Raw genomic sequence first — 20,348 nt, forward strand, 5'->3', positions numbered from 1 at the left:
CACGCATGCGTGCCTCACACTTTCGGCACACGACGTGGAAAAGGTTAGCCATCACTGCTTTAGGGCAAATTTAGTCCTTGTCTTACGACCGCAACTGAGTCCAAAATTTCTAACGTTGCTAAGAGCGTTTGTTAATTTTGCTTTTTCTTGCCATAGTTGTTAACTGAATCATTGCCATTATTATGTTAGTAACACGGTTGTTAAGTGAATCTTAATGCTATGCTTGTCCAAAGGTCGCAAAAGGGGATCATGTGACCCCAGGACACTGCAACCATCATAAATATGAGCTGGTTACGAAGCATCTAAATTTTGATCACCTGACTGTGGGGATGCTGCAAAGGTCATAACTGTGAAAAATGGTCATGTCCTTTTTTCTCAGTGCCATTGTAACTTTGAACGGTCACCATATGAACACCAAAGAATGTATTGTTACTATCTATTATACACAAGAATCCAGCCAGCTAAGAGTTGAAGCTAAACTAGTGTAGATAAGGGGTCAACGGAATTCACAAGGGTCGGATTTAGGTCTCTTGTAACGATTCCAAACTGATGACGTGTAATGCCGCCTTCCAGCTCAGCCTGCTTTTCTCCCATACCACCTAAAACTTCTTATCTTGGGTGCTGCAACAATGTGAAATCCCCAAATGTACTTTTTTTAAAATGCTAAATTATTTTGTCTTTCTTCAAGGGACTTGCAGGGCTGAATCTACCATCTGTTCCCGGACAGGAAGAATGTATTATTACTATCTATTATACACAAGGATCTAGTCAATTAAGAGTTGAAGCTAAACTAGTGCTAGATAAGAGGTCAGCGGAATTCAAAAGAGTCGATTTGGGTCTCTTGTAACGATTCCAAACTGATGATGTGTTTAACGCCACCTTCCAGTTCAGTCTGCTTTTCTCCCATACCACCTAAACTTCTCGTCTCGGGCGCTGCAAGAATGTGAAATCCCAAAATGTACTTTTATCGTGTTTTTTTTTTTTTTTTTAACAAAAATGCTAAATTATTATTTTGTCTTTCTTCAAGGGACTTGCAGGGCTGAATCTACCATCTGTTCCCGGACAGGACTTGTCCTGCAGAGTTACCAAGGAGACAGATGGGCCTGTCAACTAGGAGTGCAGCTGGTGCAGAAAGTAAACACAAGGACAGGATTAGCTTAGCTAGCAGAATTAGCAAACCGAGTGTAAACCTCAGGGTTCATGTCACTGTGTCGTGTGAGAAGGAGCAGAGTGCCCTTTAAAAATGGGCAAAGTAGTTATTTTGGTGCTACTAAGCTTACTCATGTGGACAAACAGAAATCTGTCTTCCTCATCCAAACATTTTAAGAAGGGTCAACCTATGCGAAATGATTTTGACTTCTGATGGATGACAACTGCTACTACCATAGTTAACAATGTTTGGAGTTGCAATTGGCTCCCTACTCAATACTGCATGTCTACATTTTGACTGTTTACTCAGCAATTCCAAACATCTAGTTGCTGTGCTACCTTAGAGAAGGAAGACTAGATAAGAAGCCGTAGTAAATTTTCTACGAGATAAATACAACAATAATTTGTTAAAAGAGGGTTTTAACAGTCTACTCTTGCTTGTTTTGATGTCGAGTTGGCCACGCCCACCCAGCCACATGACTGCCTAGCCACGCCCACTCAGCCCATCATTGGGCAGATCGTATTAGTGGCCTGCGGGATTTAAAATTATGAATTTAGTGGTCCCTGAGGTCCGAAAGGTTGGTGACCCCTGTGTTAGATAACATACAAGTATAAGGTTAGAAATAAAAACTAAACAAATGAGAGAAAAAATAAACATGAAAAGGGAATTCATGAGGCACATTCATGAGGAATTCATGAGGCACATTAATGAGGCACATTCACGGGCTGGGTGTCATCAATCATGTTCTCCAATGAAGGATTTTCGTGGGGCAGAATATCTGGTAGCCTAGCTACAATCTTTGTAAGATAAGTGCAGTGTGATTATCGGGGCGTGGCACAAAGATAACAAAGTCACCAAAGTAGATAAATTCCCTTTAATGCCTCCAACTTGGCCCACAATGTTCAATTATCCTCGGTGGGAGATCAAACTCTTCCAAAAACAGTCTACAAAGAGAAGAAATGCAGTCCGAACCCAAAATACAGATAAAGTAGAAATTTTAAAAAACCAACACAAACCACGCTGTAGTAATTAACACGACAGACCAGGATAACTTGCAGACTTCCAAAACATAACAAGGCACACAAAGTTGGGAGGACGCCAAAACCCAGATAAGTCTCAACAAAGATAATGCACACTTTGCTTCCAGCAACTTTGCCATGCGCAGTTTGCCCTTTTAAACAGTCTTCCCAGCTGCAGCCCATGAAGGGGATCAGGGCCCTTTCCTCCCCCGTAAACCACATTGCTCCCTTATCCATTCCTCCTTGCATGCCCTAGGATGAACAGGGGGTGGGCGTGGGTCTTCTTCTGAATGCCCAGCCGGCCTGTGCCCTTCCCCAGTTTCCTCCACAGCCACAGGAGCCACACTCTCACTCCCTGCCAGCTGTTCCACCTCTCCCTCGGAACCAGATTCCAACTGGGGCATGACAGATGGGATGTATTTCTGGTTTTAAACTGCTGTCCTGCTTCTTCAGATTGTCCCCCCACTCCCCCGCCCTTGTTTATGGCAACTCAAAAACAGCCATAGGAATATTTTACGACTTGATACCTCCTTTGTGAAAGGAGAAAATTTCCCTTTCAATAAGAATAGAGGTAGTCTTGACTTACAACCATTCATTTTATCAACAGTTCAAAGTTACAACGGCACTGAAAAAAAGTGAGTTATGCCCGTTTTCCACATTTACGACCATTGTAGTTTCCCCATGGTCACCTGATCAAAATTCAGATGCTTGCCATCTGGCTATGGTGTCCTGAGGTCAGGTGATCATTCTGGATGACCTTCTGAGCAGCCACGTCCATAGGGAAGCCAGATTCACTTAACAGTGGTATTACTATATTAGAACGGCAGAGATTCACTTAACAACGGTGTGGCAAGAAAGGTCGTACGCTGGGACAAAATTCACTCAACAATTGTCTCGCCTAGCAAGGGTAATTTTGGGGTCAATTGTGGTCGTAATTCAAGGACTCCATTGAATTGCCCACAGATATTGCTATTAAATGAGCCACTTGCAAGCTCTTCCCCCACCAAGTACTTTTTCCTACAGCTTCTACTCTTTAAAAAAAAAAACAGATGGCACCTAAATTATCTCTCCCATCTGCTTAAGACCGCTGCCTTCCCATTTGCTGTTATGTTTTCCATGGGAGGAAAAGATAAAAAAGGACATTTTCAAGAAGAAGAGACCACCAATTGCAGTTTTTACATTATATACACCTCTTCCCTAATTAATTCTTCAGGCTAATGCTGTAGAGCCACGTGAATGGAGTGGGGTGGGGTTTCTGCATCCGGACTCCCCACTCACATGTATTAAATGAACAGACCAGAAGATGAACGGAAGCAAAATGGCAAGTGACAATCAAGGAACAAACTGGGAGGCGATCACAAGAAAAAGAGAAGTAAACCTGCTTCTAAAAAAACGAATTTGTAGTTTGAGCGCCTGTGCGTAATATGATATTATACCTGAGTTACACTGACCATACTGACTCCTCATCTATGTTGTGGCCTGTAAGCCACTGGCTCCTCCAGCAGCCAAATCAGAGGAGGAGGAGGCGGAGGCGGCGTGGGGGGTCAGGATCAGCATCAAGGCAACCTGAGAGCTCCAAGGGGGAAGAGGGAATGGAGCTGGCACAGAGAGAGAGACAGAGGCGGAGCCTGGGTCATCCATCAGCCTTCAGTTGGAGAGTTAACAGCCCCCAGGTCTGGAGATGGCTGAGGAGGAAGAGGAGGAACAGCTGGGCCCAGTGCCTGATGCGTGGATGCGCAGAAAGCAGAGGAGAGGAGAGCAGTGGAAATCTGTGACCCAGTCCTTGGGACGGAAGAGCCAGGAGGTGGCTGATGAGGAAGAAGAGGGACAGCTGGCTCCTGTGCCTGATATGCAGAAGGCAGAGCAGAGGACAGCAGTGGAAATCTACAGGCTGGTCCTTGGGACGGAAGAGCCAGGTTTGGAGGTGGCTGATGAGGAAGAGGAGGAACAGCTGAGTTCAGTGTCTGATGTGTGAATGTGCAGAAGGCAGAGGAGAGGAGAGTAGTGGAAATCTATGGGCCAGTCCTTGGGACGGAAGAGCCACCACTGCTAGCAAAGTCCCACCTTAGCTCTGGGAATAACAGGCGGTGGGCAGAGATGAATAGGTATGGCAGACAATTACCCTGCTGAACAGACTTGTTAGCCTGCAGTGAGAGAAACTTTTTGCCAGGGCTGCTGGCACTCCTAATAAAGGAATTTAGAGTTCACTTCAGAGAGTTTGTCATGATTGGGGAGCTGGGCCAGAAGTATCTATTTTTAGATTGCTAGCTCGATTTTAAATCTTCCTGTGGCTTTCATGGCTCAGGATCAGAGTATTTGGAGATAAGCTGGAAGATATTATAACTACAGGTAGTCCTCGACTTACAACAGTTCATGTCATGCCCCTGTTGGAGACTGACTCCGAGGGAGAGGACAAACAGCTGACAGGGAGTAGAAGTGTGGCTCCGGAGGTTGTGGAGGAGGCTGGGGAAGGGCAGAGGCCGGCTGGGCAGTCAGAGGAAGACCCAGGCCCATCCCCTGTCCATCCTAGGACATGCAGGGAGGAGAGGATAAGGGAGAGACATGAATGGCATGGTCTATGTGGGAGGAAAGGGCCTTGATCCTCTTCATGGGCTGCAGCTGTGAGAACTGGTTAAAAGGACGGACATGCGTATGGACCAGTGCTGGAAACAAAGTGTGGAAATATTTCTGGTCTGTCATTCCTCTCTGAATTTGGCGTTCTTCCCAGTGTGTGTTCCGATCTCTGTGGACGTCTTCAAGCCCTTATCTTGCCTGGTTCCCTTAATTGCTTCAATGTGGCTTTGTTGTTTTTATTCTTTAGAATTTACAGGCATTTTTAGTTTAAATGGCATTTCCTCCTTTTCGTAACTGCTTGTGAGGGAGTTTTTTGTCTTCCGTCAAGGATATTTGGAGCTTGGAAGCAAAGTGAAGGAATAAAAGGGGCTTCACCTGTTTTTGTGACTGTGTTTATTTTGTATCCCACCCTGGGTCATCAGAGTTCATTTAGTGACAGTTCGGAGTGGAAAAAAATGACTTATGACCGTTTTTCACACTTACGACCATTGCTGCATCCCCTGAGGTGATGTGGTTTACATTCAGATGTTTGACAACTGGTCCACAGTTATGACCGTTGCAGTATCCTGGAGTCACGGAATCTGCTTTTGCAACCTTCTGACCAGCGAAGTCGACGGAGAAGCCAGATTCACTTCAACAAATGTGGCAAGGAATGTCGTTAAAATGGGGCAAAACTCACTGAATGAATTTCCCACCTAGCAACGTAAGTTTTGGGCTCAATTGTGGCTGTAAGTCGAGGACTATATTTCATGAATCAAAGTTGTGTTTTCCTGGGTAATTCTTGTTGATTTAGAGTGGCTCTTGTAATAAAGCTTTCAACTTACTTACTCAAAGATATTAAGCTACTAAAATAATCTGGGGAAAATAATTGCTTTTTCCTAAGCTGTTAGGAATGGCCAAATTGAAATGAAATAAGAATTGTTTTCAGGGGATGGGGGCTCTCTGAGATTGGTTGTTTTCTTGCAGACATTTCATCACCAAACTACGTAACATCATCACTGCCACTAAGGAGTGGGGCTCGCTCTCAGTTTTACATTCTACTTGCCTGTCTTGTTAGTGTTGGCTGAGCGATCTTGGAAGTTGGGTTGGTCTACTGTTAGCTTGTTTGGCAATTCCTTGATTGGGATATTGTTTTCTTCTTGATTGGTGGTTTGATGTTAATCTTGGGGTTAATCCGAATTGTTTTGCCTATAAAACCTGCTTGCTAATTTATAACCACTACTGTGCTTGGAAAAGAATATGCAATTAAGTAAAGCAAACCATGTCACAGAGTCACTGTTTAATTTTAGCTTCGCCAAGAATCCACATATAATTTATCCTCTTTCTGCTGAAAGAAACAGTGGATGAGAAAGCTAAAAACTGGGCATAGAATAAGGGCTTTGTTTTTCATTTCCCCCCTGCCTGCATTCAGAAGTTAAATATGGGGAAAACTAATAATGCTCACACATTATGAGAGATACACAGGCACCCTTTGATATGAGTGACGTCAAGTTGCCCACGCCCACCCAGTCACATGACCACCTTGCCACGCCCACCCAGTCACATGCCCACCCAGTCACATGACCAAGCCACGCCCACCCATGATATAATGACCAAGCCACGCCCACCAAGTCACATGACCATCTTGTCACACCCACCCAGTCACACAACACCTTGCCACGTCCACCCAGTCATGACACCCAGCCATGCCCACCGTCACATGACCACCTTTGCCACACCCACCCAGTCACACAAACACCTTGCCACGCCCACCGTCACATGGCTACCCAGTCACATGACCACCCAGTCACACGACCAAGCCATGCCCACCCAGCCAGCTACATGACCACCTTGCTACATCCACCCAGCCACATGACCAAGCCACGCCCACCCAGCCACATGACCAAGCCACACCCACCCAGTCACATGGCCACCTTGCCATGCCCACCCAGTCACATGGCCAGTCACACGGCCACCGAATTACACGTCCATCCAGTCACATGACCACCAAGCCACGCCCACAGAACCAGTAGTAAAAAAAATTGAATAACCACCACTGGATATACACTTTGACTTACGACTACAATTGAGCCGAAAATTTATGTCACCACGTGAAACATTGGTTACATGAGTTTTGCCCCATTTTACGACTTTTCTTGCCAGAGTGGTTAAGCGAATCATTTGCATTTGTTAAGTGAACAACGTTATTGTTAAGTGAATCTGGCTTCCTCGTTGGTTTTGCTTGCCGGAAGGTCGCAAAAATCTGATCACATGACATTGCCCCCCCCCAACTCCCCAGCACACTGCGACCATCATAAATATGAGTCACTGGCCCAACATCTGAATTTTGACTGCATCACCATGTGTTGGAGTTCCCCGGCAGCCGGTGCAGACGGCAGCGGAATTGGACAGTAAGGATGAAAGGGAACCAGTCAGGGAGTCTGGGGAGGACTTGGATCCGATGCAGGGATGGGGCCAGGACCATCTGGGAGTGGGGTGCTGCCTCCGGAGTCTTCGGAGTCTGGCAGCACCAAAGCAGAGGACCCAGCGGAGCCTGTTCCCAGTGCGCGCATGAGCAGAGCTGCCAGAAGGCGAGAGCAGTTGAGACAAAAGGGGAAACCCAAGAATAAGGCTAGGATGTGATTGTACCTCCCATAAGGGATAAAAGTCAACCCTCAATGATGAAACCTTTGCAGGAAGCAAAGTAGTTCAATAGATTCCAAGTCCTCCTTGAAGGTCTGTACTCTGGTTGGTTTTTTTCTAGGTTTTTGGGTTGGTTTATGTTAAGCCTTAATTGGACTTCTGTTTATTGGCAGCATTGAAAAGCATTGAAAAGCATATTCTTATCTGGAGGAACTGTGTATAATGAGTTGTGGCTAGGAATGCAAGTAATTCCCAGTGTCGGATTAAAATAGGTTTTACTTTTAAAATCAGTTTGTGTTTTATTAAGTTTGACAAAGCCTGGGTCAGAACACCATGCTGCAAAGGTCGTACGTGTAAAAAAATGGTCAATGTATTTTTCAGTGTAACTTTGAATGGACGCTAAATGAACCCTTGTAAGTCGAAGACTACCTGTAGAGTTTTTTGTTCCTTGGGAAAACTATTCATCAACCGCTCCTCAATAAGATTCTAAAATAAGGAAAAACAACAGATGACAAAAGAAATTTGTATCTTAGGTACAGCAAGCAGTAAAAAGGAATGGACTTTTTTTTAAAAGACAAAACTTCCAAACAAGACACAGATGGCCGAATCGAGGTGTTATATAAATGTAATACCAATTCATCAAGCCACACGGTATTTTTTGCATTGTTTTAACTGAATAGAATAGAACAAAACAGAACAAAACAGGAAAAGAAAAACAAAATAAAAAATAAGAATAGACTAGAATTAATGGAATGGACTGGAATAGAACAGAAAATATGGAATGGAATAAAATAGAAAATGTGGGGTGGGATAGGATGGGATAGAATAGAATAGAAAATATGGAATAGAATAGAATAGAACGGAACAGAAAGGAATAGAATAGAATAGAATAGAATAGAATAGAATAGAATAGAATAGAATAGAATAGAATAGAATAGAATAGAATAGAATAGAATAGAATAGAATAGAGAACAGAACAGAAAAAGAAAGAATAAGAATAGAGAAGAGAAGAGATGGAATGGAATAAAATAGAAAATGGGGTAGGATGGGATAGGATAGAAATAGAATAGAATAGAACAGAATAAGAAAAAATAAGAATAGAATAGAATGGAATGGAATGGAATGGAATGGGAGAGGAGAGGAGAGAAAATATGGAATGGAATAAAATAGAAAATGTGGGATGGGATGGGATGGAATAGGACAGGATAGGATAGGATAGGAATTGAATGAGAATAGAATAAAATAGGAATGGAATGGAATGGGAATAGAATAGAATAGGAATAGAATGCAGAATAGAATAGAATGGAATAGAATAGGAATAGAATGCAGAGTAGAATAGAATAAAATATAGAATAGAATAGAATAGAATAATAGAATAAAATAATAGAATAGAATAATAGAATATAGAATAGAAGAATAGAATATAGAACAGAATAATAGAATATAGAATAGAATAGAATGTAGAAGAATAGAATAGAATAGAATAGAATAGAATAGAATAGAATAGAATAGAATAGAATAGAATAGAATAGAATAGAATAGAATATTGGCCAAGTGTGATTGGACACACAAGGAATTTGTCTCTGATGCAGAAGCTCTCAGTATACATACAAGCAACAAGTGATAAATCATGATCATATCATGAAAAATGCATTCATTATAGATAAAATAATTTTAAAAAATCACTGTGCTTTGTCGCCAAAATGGTCACGCTTGAATGGAAAAGGCAATGCTGATTTTTTCCCCACGCCGCTGGTCCTTTCCTTACAAAGCCCCCCAAAATCATTCCCAGGGGTCTCTGTTCTTCTGTTATTTCAGAAAAATTGGGGAAGGGAGAGAAAGTAACCCCCCCTCCCCCAGCTGCTCATCCTGTGGCTGCAATCTGCTGTGCAACCCACTGGTACAGGACTCGAAAAAGCAATAAAATTGGGAGGTGGAAAATGTGGCTTGAACATTCCTTCCATCCAACACTGCCAGGGAAAATCTTCCACCTTGTCAAGTCCAATTTCAGAACACCACGCTGTGACACCAGGCAAGCAAGACTGACTCATTTTGCCTTGCAATGTTAAATGGAGAGGCGCTTTCTGAACATCAGGTGTGTAGTGAAAGTGATTCTGTAATCTTTGTGCAACAGTTATCACTCCGGTACCTCTCGAAGCCTCCAGCAATTTTTTTTTTTTTAGCTCTTGGGTCTTCCTCAGTAATATCTTTGGCTGTCATAAAGCATTAACTCCCTTTCTTCACCAATAATTTCAAAAAGGATTGTGTATCTTTGTAAGCATGAACAGGTTGACTTGCAACCATTAGAATAGAGATAGAATAGAATAGAATAAAGAATGGAATAGAATAGCATAGAATTAGAAATAGAATAGAGTATAGAACAGAACAGAACAGAACAGAATAGAATATAGAATAGAATAGAATAGAATACAGAATGGAATAGAATATAGAATAGAATAAGAATAGAATAGAGAACAGAATAGGAATAGGAATAGAGAATAGAATTAAGAATAGTATTAGAATTAGAACAGAATTGAACCAGAATTAAGAATAGAATAGAATTAAGAATAGAATAGAATCAGGAATAGAATAGAAATAGAATAGAATATAGAATAGAATAGAATAGAATAGAATAGAATAGAATAGAATAGAATAGAATGGAATAGAATGGAATAGAATGGAATTAAGAATAGAGTAGAATCGAATTGAATCGAAAAGAATAGAATAGGATAGAATAGAGTAGATGGAACAGAATAGAAAATATGGAAATGGAACAGAACAGAACAAGAACAGAATAGAAAAAGAATCAGACAAGAAATAGAAACAGAACAGAACAGAATTCTTTATTGGCAAAGTGTGATTGGACACAGAAGGAATTTGTCTCTGGTGCAGAAGCGCTCAGTGTGAGAGAAGTTATAATGGTACTGAAAACAGGGACCAGTTTTCGACTACTGCAGCATCTCCATGGTCACATGATCAAAATTCGGATGCTTGGCAACTGACATGTACTTATGACAGTTGCCCTGTCCCAGGGTCACGTGATCTCCACTTGTAACCTTCCCAGCTGCTTTCCAACATGCAAAGTCAATGGGGGAACCACATTTGCTTAATGACTGCCCCATTCAGCTAACAACCGCGGCGATTCACTGAACCACCGTTGCAAGAAATGGGACTGTGATTACCCGGAGTGTAACACAAATGTAACAAACTCCAAAACATAAATAAATGTCTTTTAATGCCTCCAACTTGGCCCCACTGTTCAATTATTCTCAGTTGGAGATAAAACTTACTCAAAAATAGTCTTCAAAAGAAAGCAATACAGTCCGAACTTAATGAGCAGATAGAGGTGAAATAAAAAACTAAAACAAACTACAATGAAGGAATTTCCACAACGGACCAGGATAAGTAATTACCAACTTCAAGGAGATAACAAGACACAGTCTGTTGGAAGGACGCCAACCAAGATAACTTCAGCCCAAATAACACACGCTTTGCTTCTGGCAACGGTGTGTTTTAACCGTCTCTCTTATATACTATTCCCCCCCAGCTGCAGCCAATGAGGGGGATCATGGCCGTTTCTTCTCCCGTAAGCCACGTTGCTCCCTTCTCTGTTCCTCCCTGCGTGCCCTAGGATGAAGAGGGGATGGGCCTGGTTTTTCCTGACTGCCCAGCCAGCCTCTGCTCTTCCCCAGCCTCCTCCACAACCTCCGGAGCCACACTTCCACTCCCTGTCAGCTGTTCCTCCTCTCCCTCAGAGTCTGACTCTAACAAGGGCATGACAGGGGCAAAACTCACTATTAGTCACCTTCTTGCTTTAACGGTTTTGGGCGTAAGTCGAGAACTTTCTGAGAGCAGAGTTAGAAACCTCACCTTTGCCAACTCATCAATGAAACACACGTGGGTCACAGGATCCCTTTTCTTAGACAAGACCTTCTGGAGATGTTGCACCTGGAAAATAACAAACACGCTATGTGAAGTCCAGATTCTTGAGAATGTTGATGGAGGCTGCAAACCAAGAATGGGATTCCAAACATCCCAACAACCGGTTCTCTGCCTGGTTGCTGGGTGGGCATGGCCATGGTGGGCGTGGCCTACCGATAGAACTTCCGGGAGGGCTGTTTTTCACCTTCCCCAGAGTTTGGAAGCTTCCCTTGGGTCTCTGGGAAGGCAAAAACAACCTCTCCTGGGCTCCGAAAGCTGCCCGGAAGCCGGAAACAGGCCCGTTTCCGGACTTCTGGAACTTACAGTTCGGCCCATTTTTCTCCCTCCCAGAGCCTCCGCATGGACCCTGCACTGACTTGCCTCCAAAATGGGCTGCGTGGAGACTCTTGGGAGGAGTAGGCGGGGTGGGGGCAGCCGGTTGGTTCAACTAGTGGTTTGGCGAACCAGATGTAAATTTAACATCCGGTTCGTCTGAACCGGCCCGAACCGGCTGAATCCCACTCCCGCTGCACACCAAGGAAAGGATTTGAAAGTACCTGTCCACAAGCCGCACAGATCTGATCCATCAATTTCTCCATATTGGTCCAGAGAGCTGCTCGGAAGGCTGCGGTATTTCCTGGGGTGGGCATAGCTGCTCGACCGGGACCACCTAAATGTGTGTTGTTGTTTTTAAATTAATCCGTCTCAAAAATCCATCTCTGTAAAGCTTACGCAAACTACGCACGTTTTGAATGCCTACATTGCTGTGCAGATCAAAAGCAAGAAGTTAACAGAATAAAAGAGAGGATTTGAGCCCTCCTGCAATGATAACAGGATAATAGAGTCGGAAGGGACTTTGGTGGTCTTCTAGTCCATCCCTTTGCTCAAGCAGGAGATACTATTTCAGACAAAATGGCTGTCTGGGATCTTATTCGTAGATGTTATACTCTCAGATTGGAAATGGAGATGTGGGTACTCTATTTTTCTTATCTTCATTTTTAAGTGCTTTGGTTTTGTTGTATTGCGAACAGTTGCTGGGGTGCATCCACAATTTAGTTGTACTTGTACAATGACAATAAAGTTCTTCTAATTCTAATTCTAATTATAACCCTCTAGTGATGGAGCACCCGTAACTTCTGGAGGCATTGAACTGAGCTATGGCTCAATATAAGGCAAGGCAAGAAGCAATGGATGGAAACTTAGTCGAGAAGACAAGCAACCAAAACAGAATACCGAATAACAGAGTTGGAAGGGACTGTGGAGATCTTCTAGTCCACCCCTTTGCTCAAGCAGGAAACACAGCTTCCTCTTATAAATCACCCTGGGAAAATGTGATTCTTGGATTTTTAGGAGTTTTTTTTTCAATCTAGAACTAAGGAGAAATTTCAAAACAGTTAGAACAATTTAACCAGTGCCTCCAGAAGTGCTCCAACACTGCAGGTTTTTAAGAAGAGACTGGACTAGAATGGTATAGGGTTTCCTGCCTTATAGATTCAGGCCAAAATCTAAACTTGGTTTCTTAGTTCAGCAGAGGATTGCAAACAACAACAACAACAACCAGGGATGTTGTGGAGATTGGCTGAGTTATTTAGGTGGGTTTCATGGAAGCTGTCTGGAAAACCAACCATGATTGTGTGGAATTCCTGCCGAGCCACAAAGGTGGTATGAAACCACATCCAGTGACATCTGATGTTGAAAATTAGGGCTGCTAGGAATCTGTTACCAAATTAAAAAAAAAAGAAAAAAAAAGGCTGAAGTTTAAACCCAGCCAACTACACTGTTCACTTTAGTCAGGCAGTTTTGGGGGAAACATGGTATAAGAATGGTATCTTTACCTGTATTAATAATTCAGCGTGAAAATTGCATTTAACTGCTTTTGCAATAAAATGTCAAAGCTCCACAATGGATAATTCCTCTTTTTCCTTCATCAATATTTTATGTCAGATTAAAGGCTGAGATTACAAGCGGTTTTTGGTATAATGCATTCTCCGTTAATGTAGGATATTCTATTAGCTAAAATTAGAGGCACCGGTCAAAATCCCAGCAAAACAAACTCAAAATGTACTGCATTTCAACCTTTTTATTATTATCCTTGTTAATATGACTTGAAATCTGAAAAGAATGAAGGAATTTGCTGAAATACTAAGTACAGGTAGTCCTTGGCTTACAACAGTTCATTTAGAGACCAAAATTACAACAACAGTGAAAGAAGTAACTTCTGACCGTTTTTCGCACTTTATGACCATTGTAACATCCCCATTGCAACTTCTTCTCCAGAACATCTGAAGGTCAGACAAGAAGCAATAGATGGAAACTAACCAAGGAGAGAAGCAACCTGGAATTAAGGAGAAACTTCCTAACAGGGAGGACGATTAACCAGTGGAACTTCTTGCCTCCAGAAGTTGTGGGTGCTTCATCACTAGAGGCTTTTAAGAAAAGACAGGACAGCCATTTGTCTGAAATGGTAGAGGGGGATGGACTAGAAGACCTCCAAGGTCCCTTCCAACTCTGATCATCCTAAAGGTTCTTTTTCAAGAGGCAACTGGATTCTCTGTTTTTTCTTTGGAGATGTTTCACTTCTCATCTAAGAAGCTTCTTCAGCTCTGACTGAATGGTGGGGAAATGGAAGGATTTATATTCCTTGCAGACGGCTGGTCATTTGCATCCTTTTAGAGGGTCATTGAGGCCACCTGGAGGTTTGACTGTGTCCTCGGGGTAACCTGGATGTTTCTGCCCTGTGTCCTTTCACTGTTGAACACAGGTGCAGGCTGTTGGGGATGAGTCTGTTTTGTCTCCATCTCAGCAATTCCAAGAAGGCCCCACACTCATTTGCACCACTCAAGTGACTCTGAGGACACAGACAAACCTCCAAGTGGCCTCAACGGCTCTCTAAAGGGACGCAAATGACCAGCTGTCTGCAAGGAATATGAATCCTTCCATTCCCCACCATCCAGTCAGCGCTGAAGAAGCTTCTTGGATGAGAAGCAAAACGTCTTCAAAAAAAAACCCAGAAAGTCCAGTTGCCTCTTGAAAAAAGCACCCTGGGGACAGCCACAACCTTGGGATGACTGAGAATCTCCACAGATTTCCAACTCTGATATTCTATGTTCTATGTTCTGTTTTTTCAGAGCTGTTCTAACTTCAGTCGTTAAATGAATGTTTTAAGTCAAGGATTGCCTGTCTAATACCCTCTTTATGGCGATGTATCAAATTACAAAGCACCACTTTGCCTAATATAGCAAAATAAGGAATATGCAAGGTACCTCTAGCTACTTGAGAGGGCTGAGTCAAAACTTTAAAATCCAAAGCGTTGCTGACATTCTCCTCCAAGGCTGTGCAATATCCCTCCACCACATTAGCGATTGTTACTTTTAATGTTCCGAGATTGTAGAAAACTTGAAGAGCAGTTCCTTCTTGAGTAGGATTCTAGAACAGAGGAAAGAAATCAAGAATCAAGAGAAAAAAATGAGGGATCCGCTTTTAAGCAAGAGATTTACCTCAGGCATCAACGCTGTTGCCATTCTTCCAAGCTCACACAAACTTTGGCTTCCTGCTCAGATTAATCCATTTTGTTTTATATTTGTGTGCAACAACCTCATTTAGGAGGGTCTTCCCGGTTTAATGACTAACTCATCTGCTTTTTAACCACGCATTAATACATTACAAAGGAAATATACCTATACATTATCAAACCTCAATACAGAGGTGTGCTATTTACAATGCACCTTATGATCACTCTAATATAAAGTAGCTGTGATGACCCAGGGGGGGATACAAAATAAACACAGTCACAAAAACCCAGTGAAGCCCCTTTTTTTCCTTCACTTTGCTTCCAAGCTCCAAATATCCTTGACTGGAGACAAAAAAACTCCCACACAAACAGTTACAAGAAGGAGGAAAAAAGCAACACAAACCAGGCAAGATAAGGGCTGGAGGACGTCTATAGATAGCAGAACACACACTGGGAAGGACGCCAAACTGAGAGAGGAACTATAAACTAGAGATATTTCCATGCTTTATTTCCAGCGTTTGCCATTACGCAGGTCCGTCCTCTTATTCATTTGTCACAGCTGCAGCCCATGAAGAGGATCAAGGCCCTCTCCTCCTCAGTAGACCACGTCTCTCCCTTATCCTCTCCTCCCTGCGTGTCCTAGGATGGAGAGGGGATGGGCCTGGGTCTTCCCCTGACTGCCCAGCCGGCCTCTGACCTTCCCCAGCCTCCTCCACAACATCCGGAGCCACACTTCTACTCCCTGTCTGCTGTTCCTCCTTTCCCTCAGAATCAGTCTCCACTAGAGGCATGACTGCATTAACAGAGGAATACAATCAAGATAGTGCGAAGTGTTAATTCCACTTTATAACGTTTTGATAAGATCGCATTCGGAACATTGCGTCCAGTTTTGGTCGCCACGATATTAAAAAAAAAATATTGAGACTCTAGAAAGAGTGCAGAGAAAATCAACAAAGATCATTAAGGGACTGGAGAATAAAACATTCGAAGAACGGTTGCTGGAATTGGGTATGTCTAATCTGATGAAAAGAAGGACTAGGGGAGACATGACAGCAGTGCTCAAATATCTCAGGGGCTGTCCCAAAGAAGAGGGAGTCAAGCTATTCTCTAAAGCACCTGAGGGCAGGACAAGAAGCAATGGGTGCAAACTAATCAAGGAGAGAAGCAACCTGGAACTGAGGAGAAAGTTCCAGACAGCTAGAACAATTAATCTGTGGAACAACCTGACTCCAGAAGTTGTGGATGCTCCATCATTGAGAGACTTTAAATAAGAGATTGAACAGTAATTTTTCTGGGGTGGGTCTCCTGCCTGAGCATGGGGTTGGACTACAAGACCTCTAAGGTCACTTCCAACTCTGTTATCATGTTATTCTGGATACAAAGTTCATTTAATTCACTTGGACAGGCTGACTATGACTTAAGTCCCTTTAATTTAGTTGGGTACAGATTACCCAACTAAATTAAGAATAAAAATCTAAATTAAGAATAAGAATAAAAATCTGTACCCAACTAAATTAAGAATAAATCCAGAGATCCCTGGCCTGCATCAATACAAACTCTATTTGCCTTTGATACTATACAATTTTCCAACGCAACCCTTTTTTTGAGCAGTCTTCTTTTAGAACCAGTAAATTGCTTTTTATTTAGCATCGTTTGTTCATTCAAAATGTGCAGAAATAAGATGTTTCTTTGGTGATGGTACAGTGTGGAAATTCCACCATATTCTTTCATTTTGCCGTAAACCCACTGTTTTGTTTTATCTAATCTATATATATAAAAGCGAAATACCCCTCACGCATCATCACAAAATCTCCAGAACCGTAAAGCCTACAAACTTGAAATTTGGCCCATATGTTCCTCTTGGCTTCTAGGGGCTCACTAAGAAAGGATTTTTCCAAATGACCATGAGAGCAATTAGTCTTTCCTATATTATTATTATGAACACACTCTGATGCTAAGGAGTTCTATTCCCCCTCCTCACCTGAAAAGAAATATCTTCCAAATGCAGAACACAAACAGAGGAGTTTCAGTTTCAATTTCACAGCACCAAGCAGCTTTAGTACAGAACAGTGGAGCTAAGCCACGCCCAGGCTCCTTACTGTCTCCTTCTTGCTCACACAAATACTACCTCAGTTTCCAAAGAGCCCTCAACTCTCTCACACACTGACAGGACGCTAGCTAGATGAATACCGATGGATGCTGGTAGGCAGAGGCACATTTTTTCCCCCTTATTTTCCTCCCCAAAAACTAAGCCTGACCACATAGTTACGTAGCGAAGCACGGGTATAGAGCTAGTCTTTTATATTAGTTTTGTAAGTAATTGTTCCTGTCTTAAAATATTTTATACCCCTTTTTTTGCACCAGTTTATTTTCAACTCATTTTTAGTATTCTCAGGCTGTAGTATGTAAGTAAGACATGTGGGCAGACGCTGCATTAAGTCACATCGCTTTGCAGCTCTCTATATGGTAAACCTTCACTTTATAGTTAGAGGAAGAGTCTGTACATTTGAACGTATGTAATTTATTTTACATAATTGCCCAATTTGTGTAATTGCATGGATCCTTTGCTTCAATCTATATCATTTATATAATATGGACATACTATATAAAGTCCTGGATATTCTGCCTAGCTAGGAAGAGAAGGGTGGTGGTGGAAACCATTTTAAGCTGTTTTTTTCCATTTCTAATTTGAATGTCAACTATATGAAAAAAAAAGAGAGAGAGAGATCAGAATCCTGAATTACAGATTAGATGAACAGCTTTTTGGGATCCTTATGTTAAAACAACGTATTTCACCTGCGGTCAGAAGCCAAACATTACATAAAATAAAGCCCTTTATTTGAACAAAACCGTTACAAATGAGAATTGTGTATTTGGATCTGATTGGGAGGGGATAATAAAGTTGACACCGAAATATAATTTGCATTTCTTCGGTCTTTTACTCTGTTTTGCAAAATATGGTCTTATTATTGTTCTGCATTTTGTATTATGATGCCTCCTTTTCTTCCTCTCTGCAAACCCCACTCCCTTCTAGCAAGGATGATGTTACCTAATGGGGTAATGAAATGTAAGTACCCCACAGCCTATTCTTTCTCCTGCTCCTCCTGCTCCTGCTCTTCCCCTCCTCCTGCTCCCCCTCTCCTCCTGCTCTTCCTCCTGCTCCTCCTCCCCTCCTCCTGCTCTTCCTCCTGCTCCTGCTTCCCCTCCTGCTCCACCCCATCCTCCTCCTCCTTGCCTCCTCCTGTTCCTGCTGCTCCTCCCCTCCCTCTCCTGCTCTTGCTCCTCCTTCCCCTCCTTGTGCTCTTCCCCTCCTCCTGCTCCACCCTACCCCCTCCTGCTCCTGCACCCCTTCTCCTGCTCTTGCTCCTCCTACTGCTCCTCCCCTCCTCCCCTGCTCCTTCTCCCGCTCTTCCCCCTTCTCGTTATCCTGCTCCTCCCCCTTTCTTTTACATAATTTACATACCTAATGTCCCCATGACATAAATTACAGCACACAAGAAATCCCACACTCCCCCCTCCCAAAAAATCTGGGATATGATTAAAATAGTCCTTAACTTACAACCACAATGGAGCCCAACATTTCTGTTGCCAAGCGAGACATTGGTTAAGTGAATTTTGCCCCTTTTTATGACTTTCTTGCCACAGCTGTTAAGGGAATCTCTAACCTTCAGACATGGTGGTCCAAGGTAAGTTAGAATCCCTGCTGGTTTCCAGTTAAGAGATACCCTTTTTTCTCTATGTGGTAATAAATTCTGGTTAAAATTACCCTGTTTCCCTGAAGATACGACCTACCCTGAAAGTAAGTCCTAGCTTGGTTTTTACACGTGCTCCCAATATAAGCCCTACCCCCCAAAATAAGCTCTAATTAAGGTCCCGCCCACTCCAGAGTTTCTAATTTGTATTAATCATCAGAACAATCATGCAGTAATAATTAATGTAGGATCCGAAAGGCAATTCTACCATGTTTTCCCAAAAATACAACCTACCCCGAAAGTAAGCCCTAGCTTGATTTTTACATGTGTGCCCAATATAAGTCCTACCCCACAAAACAAGCCCTAATTAAGATCCCACCCACTCCAGAGTGGATGGGTAAAAATTAAGCTAGGGTGGGGATTGGGGGGGGGGGTGGAGCTGCCCTACTACTTACCTTTGGACAGTTGTAGCCAGGCCTCACACACCCCAACACCTGCCTTGCCAGCCCATTTCTTCTGCAGCTGGCAAGGCTGGCAAGGCTTTCCTGAAGGTCTCTGTAACTGATAACAAAGTTCTGGATCGATCCAGAGCTCTGTTATCGGCTGTAGAGGCCTTCAGGAAAGCCTTGCCATCTGCAGAAGTTCCTGAAGGCCTCTGACAGTGAAAAGGAGGCCGGGGGCGACTCGCGCAAGTGAGCTTAGTCAATGGATGACATCCCCCAAAAATAAGACCTGGTGCCTCTTTTGGTGGCAAAGAAATATAAGACAAGGTCTTATTTCTGGGGAAACCAGGTAGGTTTGTGGCATAAATTTCAGGGAGCGCCCTTCTTGCTCCGATGATGATGATGATGATTAGAATTTATATTGCCGCCTATTCGCCCATGGTGACTCGAGGTGGCTTACACAATGTAAAACCATATTTAAAATAAAAAAATAAAAAAAACCAATAAAAACTAACAAAAAGAATCAAATAAATTAATAAAGTACAATAGAACAAAATCTGGAAAAAATAAGAAAAATAAAAAAAATCACCCCCCATCATGCGATTATTCAGAATTTAATGAACAAGACAGAGAACCTATAGAAATTAAAGTGATTATATGCAGGAGAAGGAAAAAAATCGGATTATCAACCCAAGGGAAGAGAAATTTCTCTCATGTTTCTTCCAGCTTCACCAGGCACAATTTGGATTGTGCTGCAGAAGATATTGTTGATTAATGTTGGGTATGCATTTGTAGCTGGGCTAATTTCATTATTTTAGAACCTGCTAAGAATCAAGCCGTCAGCTACAATGTGCACAAACACTGTGCACTGGGAAATTATTTAGTGCAACGTGTATCTTATGAAAAAGGGAACAAACTTTGGAAATGCAATCAGATACTGGGCTCGTACTACCATATGCGGTGGACTTGCCCAAAGATTTTTTTAAAAAAGTTGGACGAAAATTCATGCATGGTTAGAGAAAATGTTAAAGCAACATATAGATTTAAAGCCAGAAATATTTTTGTTAGGTATTTTGAACAGAAAAATAGAATAAAGGGAAAGTATATTTAGTACTAGATGTTTTGACGGCAGTGGGAATTGTATTTGCACAACACTGGAAAAATGAGGAAACTCCTTCAGATGAAAATATAACCAAAAAAAGATTAGATTGTGTGGAAATGGATAGGTTAGATAAATGATAAAGATAGAATACAATAGAATAGAACAGAACAGAACAGAATAGAATAGATGGAGCGGAGAGTGGAATGGAATGGAATGGAATGGAATGGAATGGAATAGAATAGAATAGAATAGAATAGAATAGAATAGAATAGAATAGAATAGAATAGAATAGAATAGGTAATAGGTAATAGGTA

At 42.3% G+C, this 20,348-nt stretch overlaps 1 protein-coding gene across 2 annotated transcripts in view; it reads right to left on the minus strand.

Moving 5' to 3' along the window:
* Nucleotides 1–20,348, minus strand: part of COG5 (component of oligomeric golgi complex 5) — a 132,334-nt gene that overhangs the window by 49,349 nt on the left and 62,637 nt on the right. For both annotated transcript variants that reach the window (XM_087967795.1, XM_087967794.1), the window contains exons 8-10: nt 14,550–14,712; nt 11,844–11,956; nt 11,236–11,313 (exon numbers count right to left, since the gene is read on the minus strand). In XM_087967795.1, the coding sequence (XP_087823921.1) occupies nt 11,236–11,313; nt 11,844–11,956; nt 14,550–14,712 (354 nt within the window). The remainder of the gene's footprint in view (nt 1–11,235; nt 11,314–11,843; nt 11,957–14,549; nt 14,713–20,348) is intronic.

The sequence above is a fragment of the Notechis scutatus genome, chromosome 6, assembly GCF_049901735.1.
Source record: "Notechis scutatus isolate UNSWTSFEM ecotype Mainland chromosome 6, rNotScu1.2, whole genome shotgun sequence".
Classification (NCBI taxonomy): Eukaryota; Metazoa; Chordata; class Lepidosauria; order Squamata; family Elapidae; genus Notechis; species Notechis scutatus.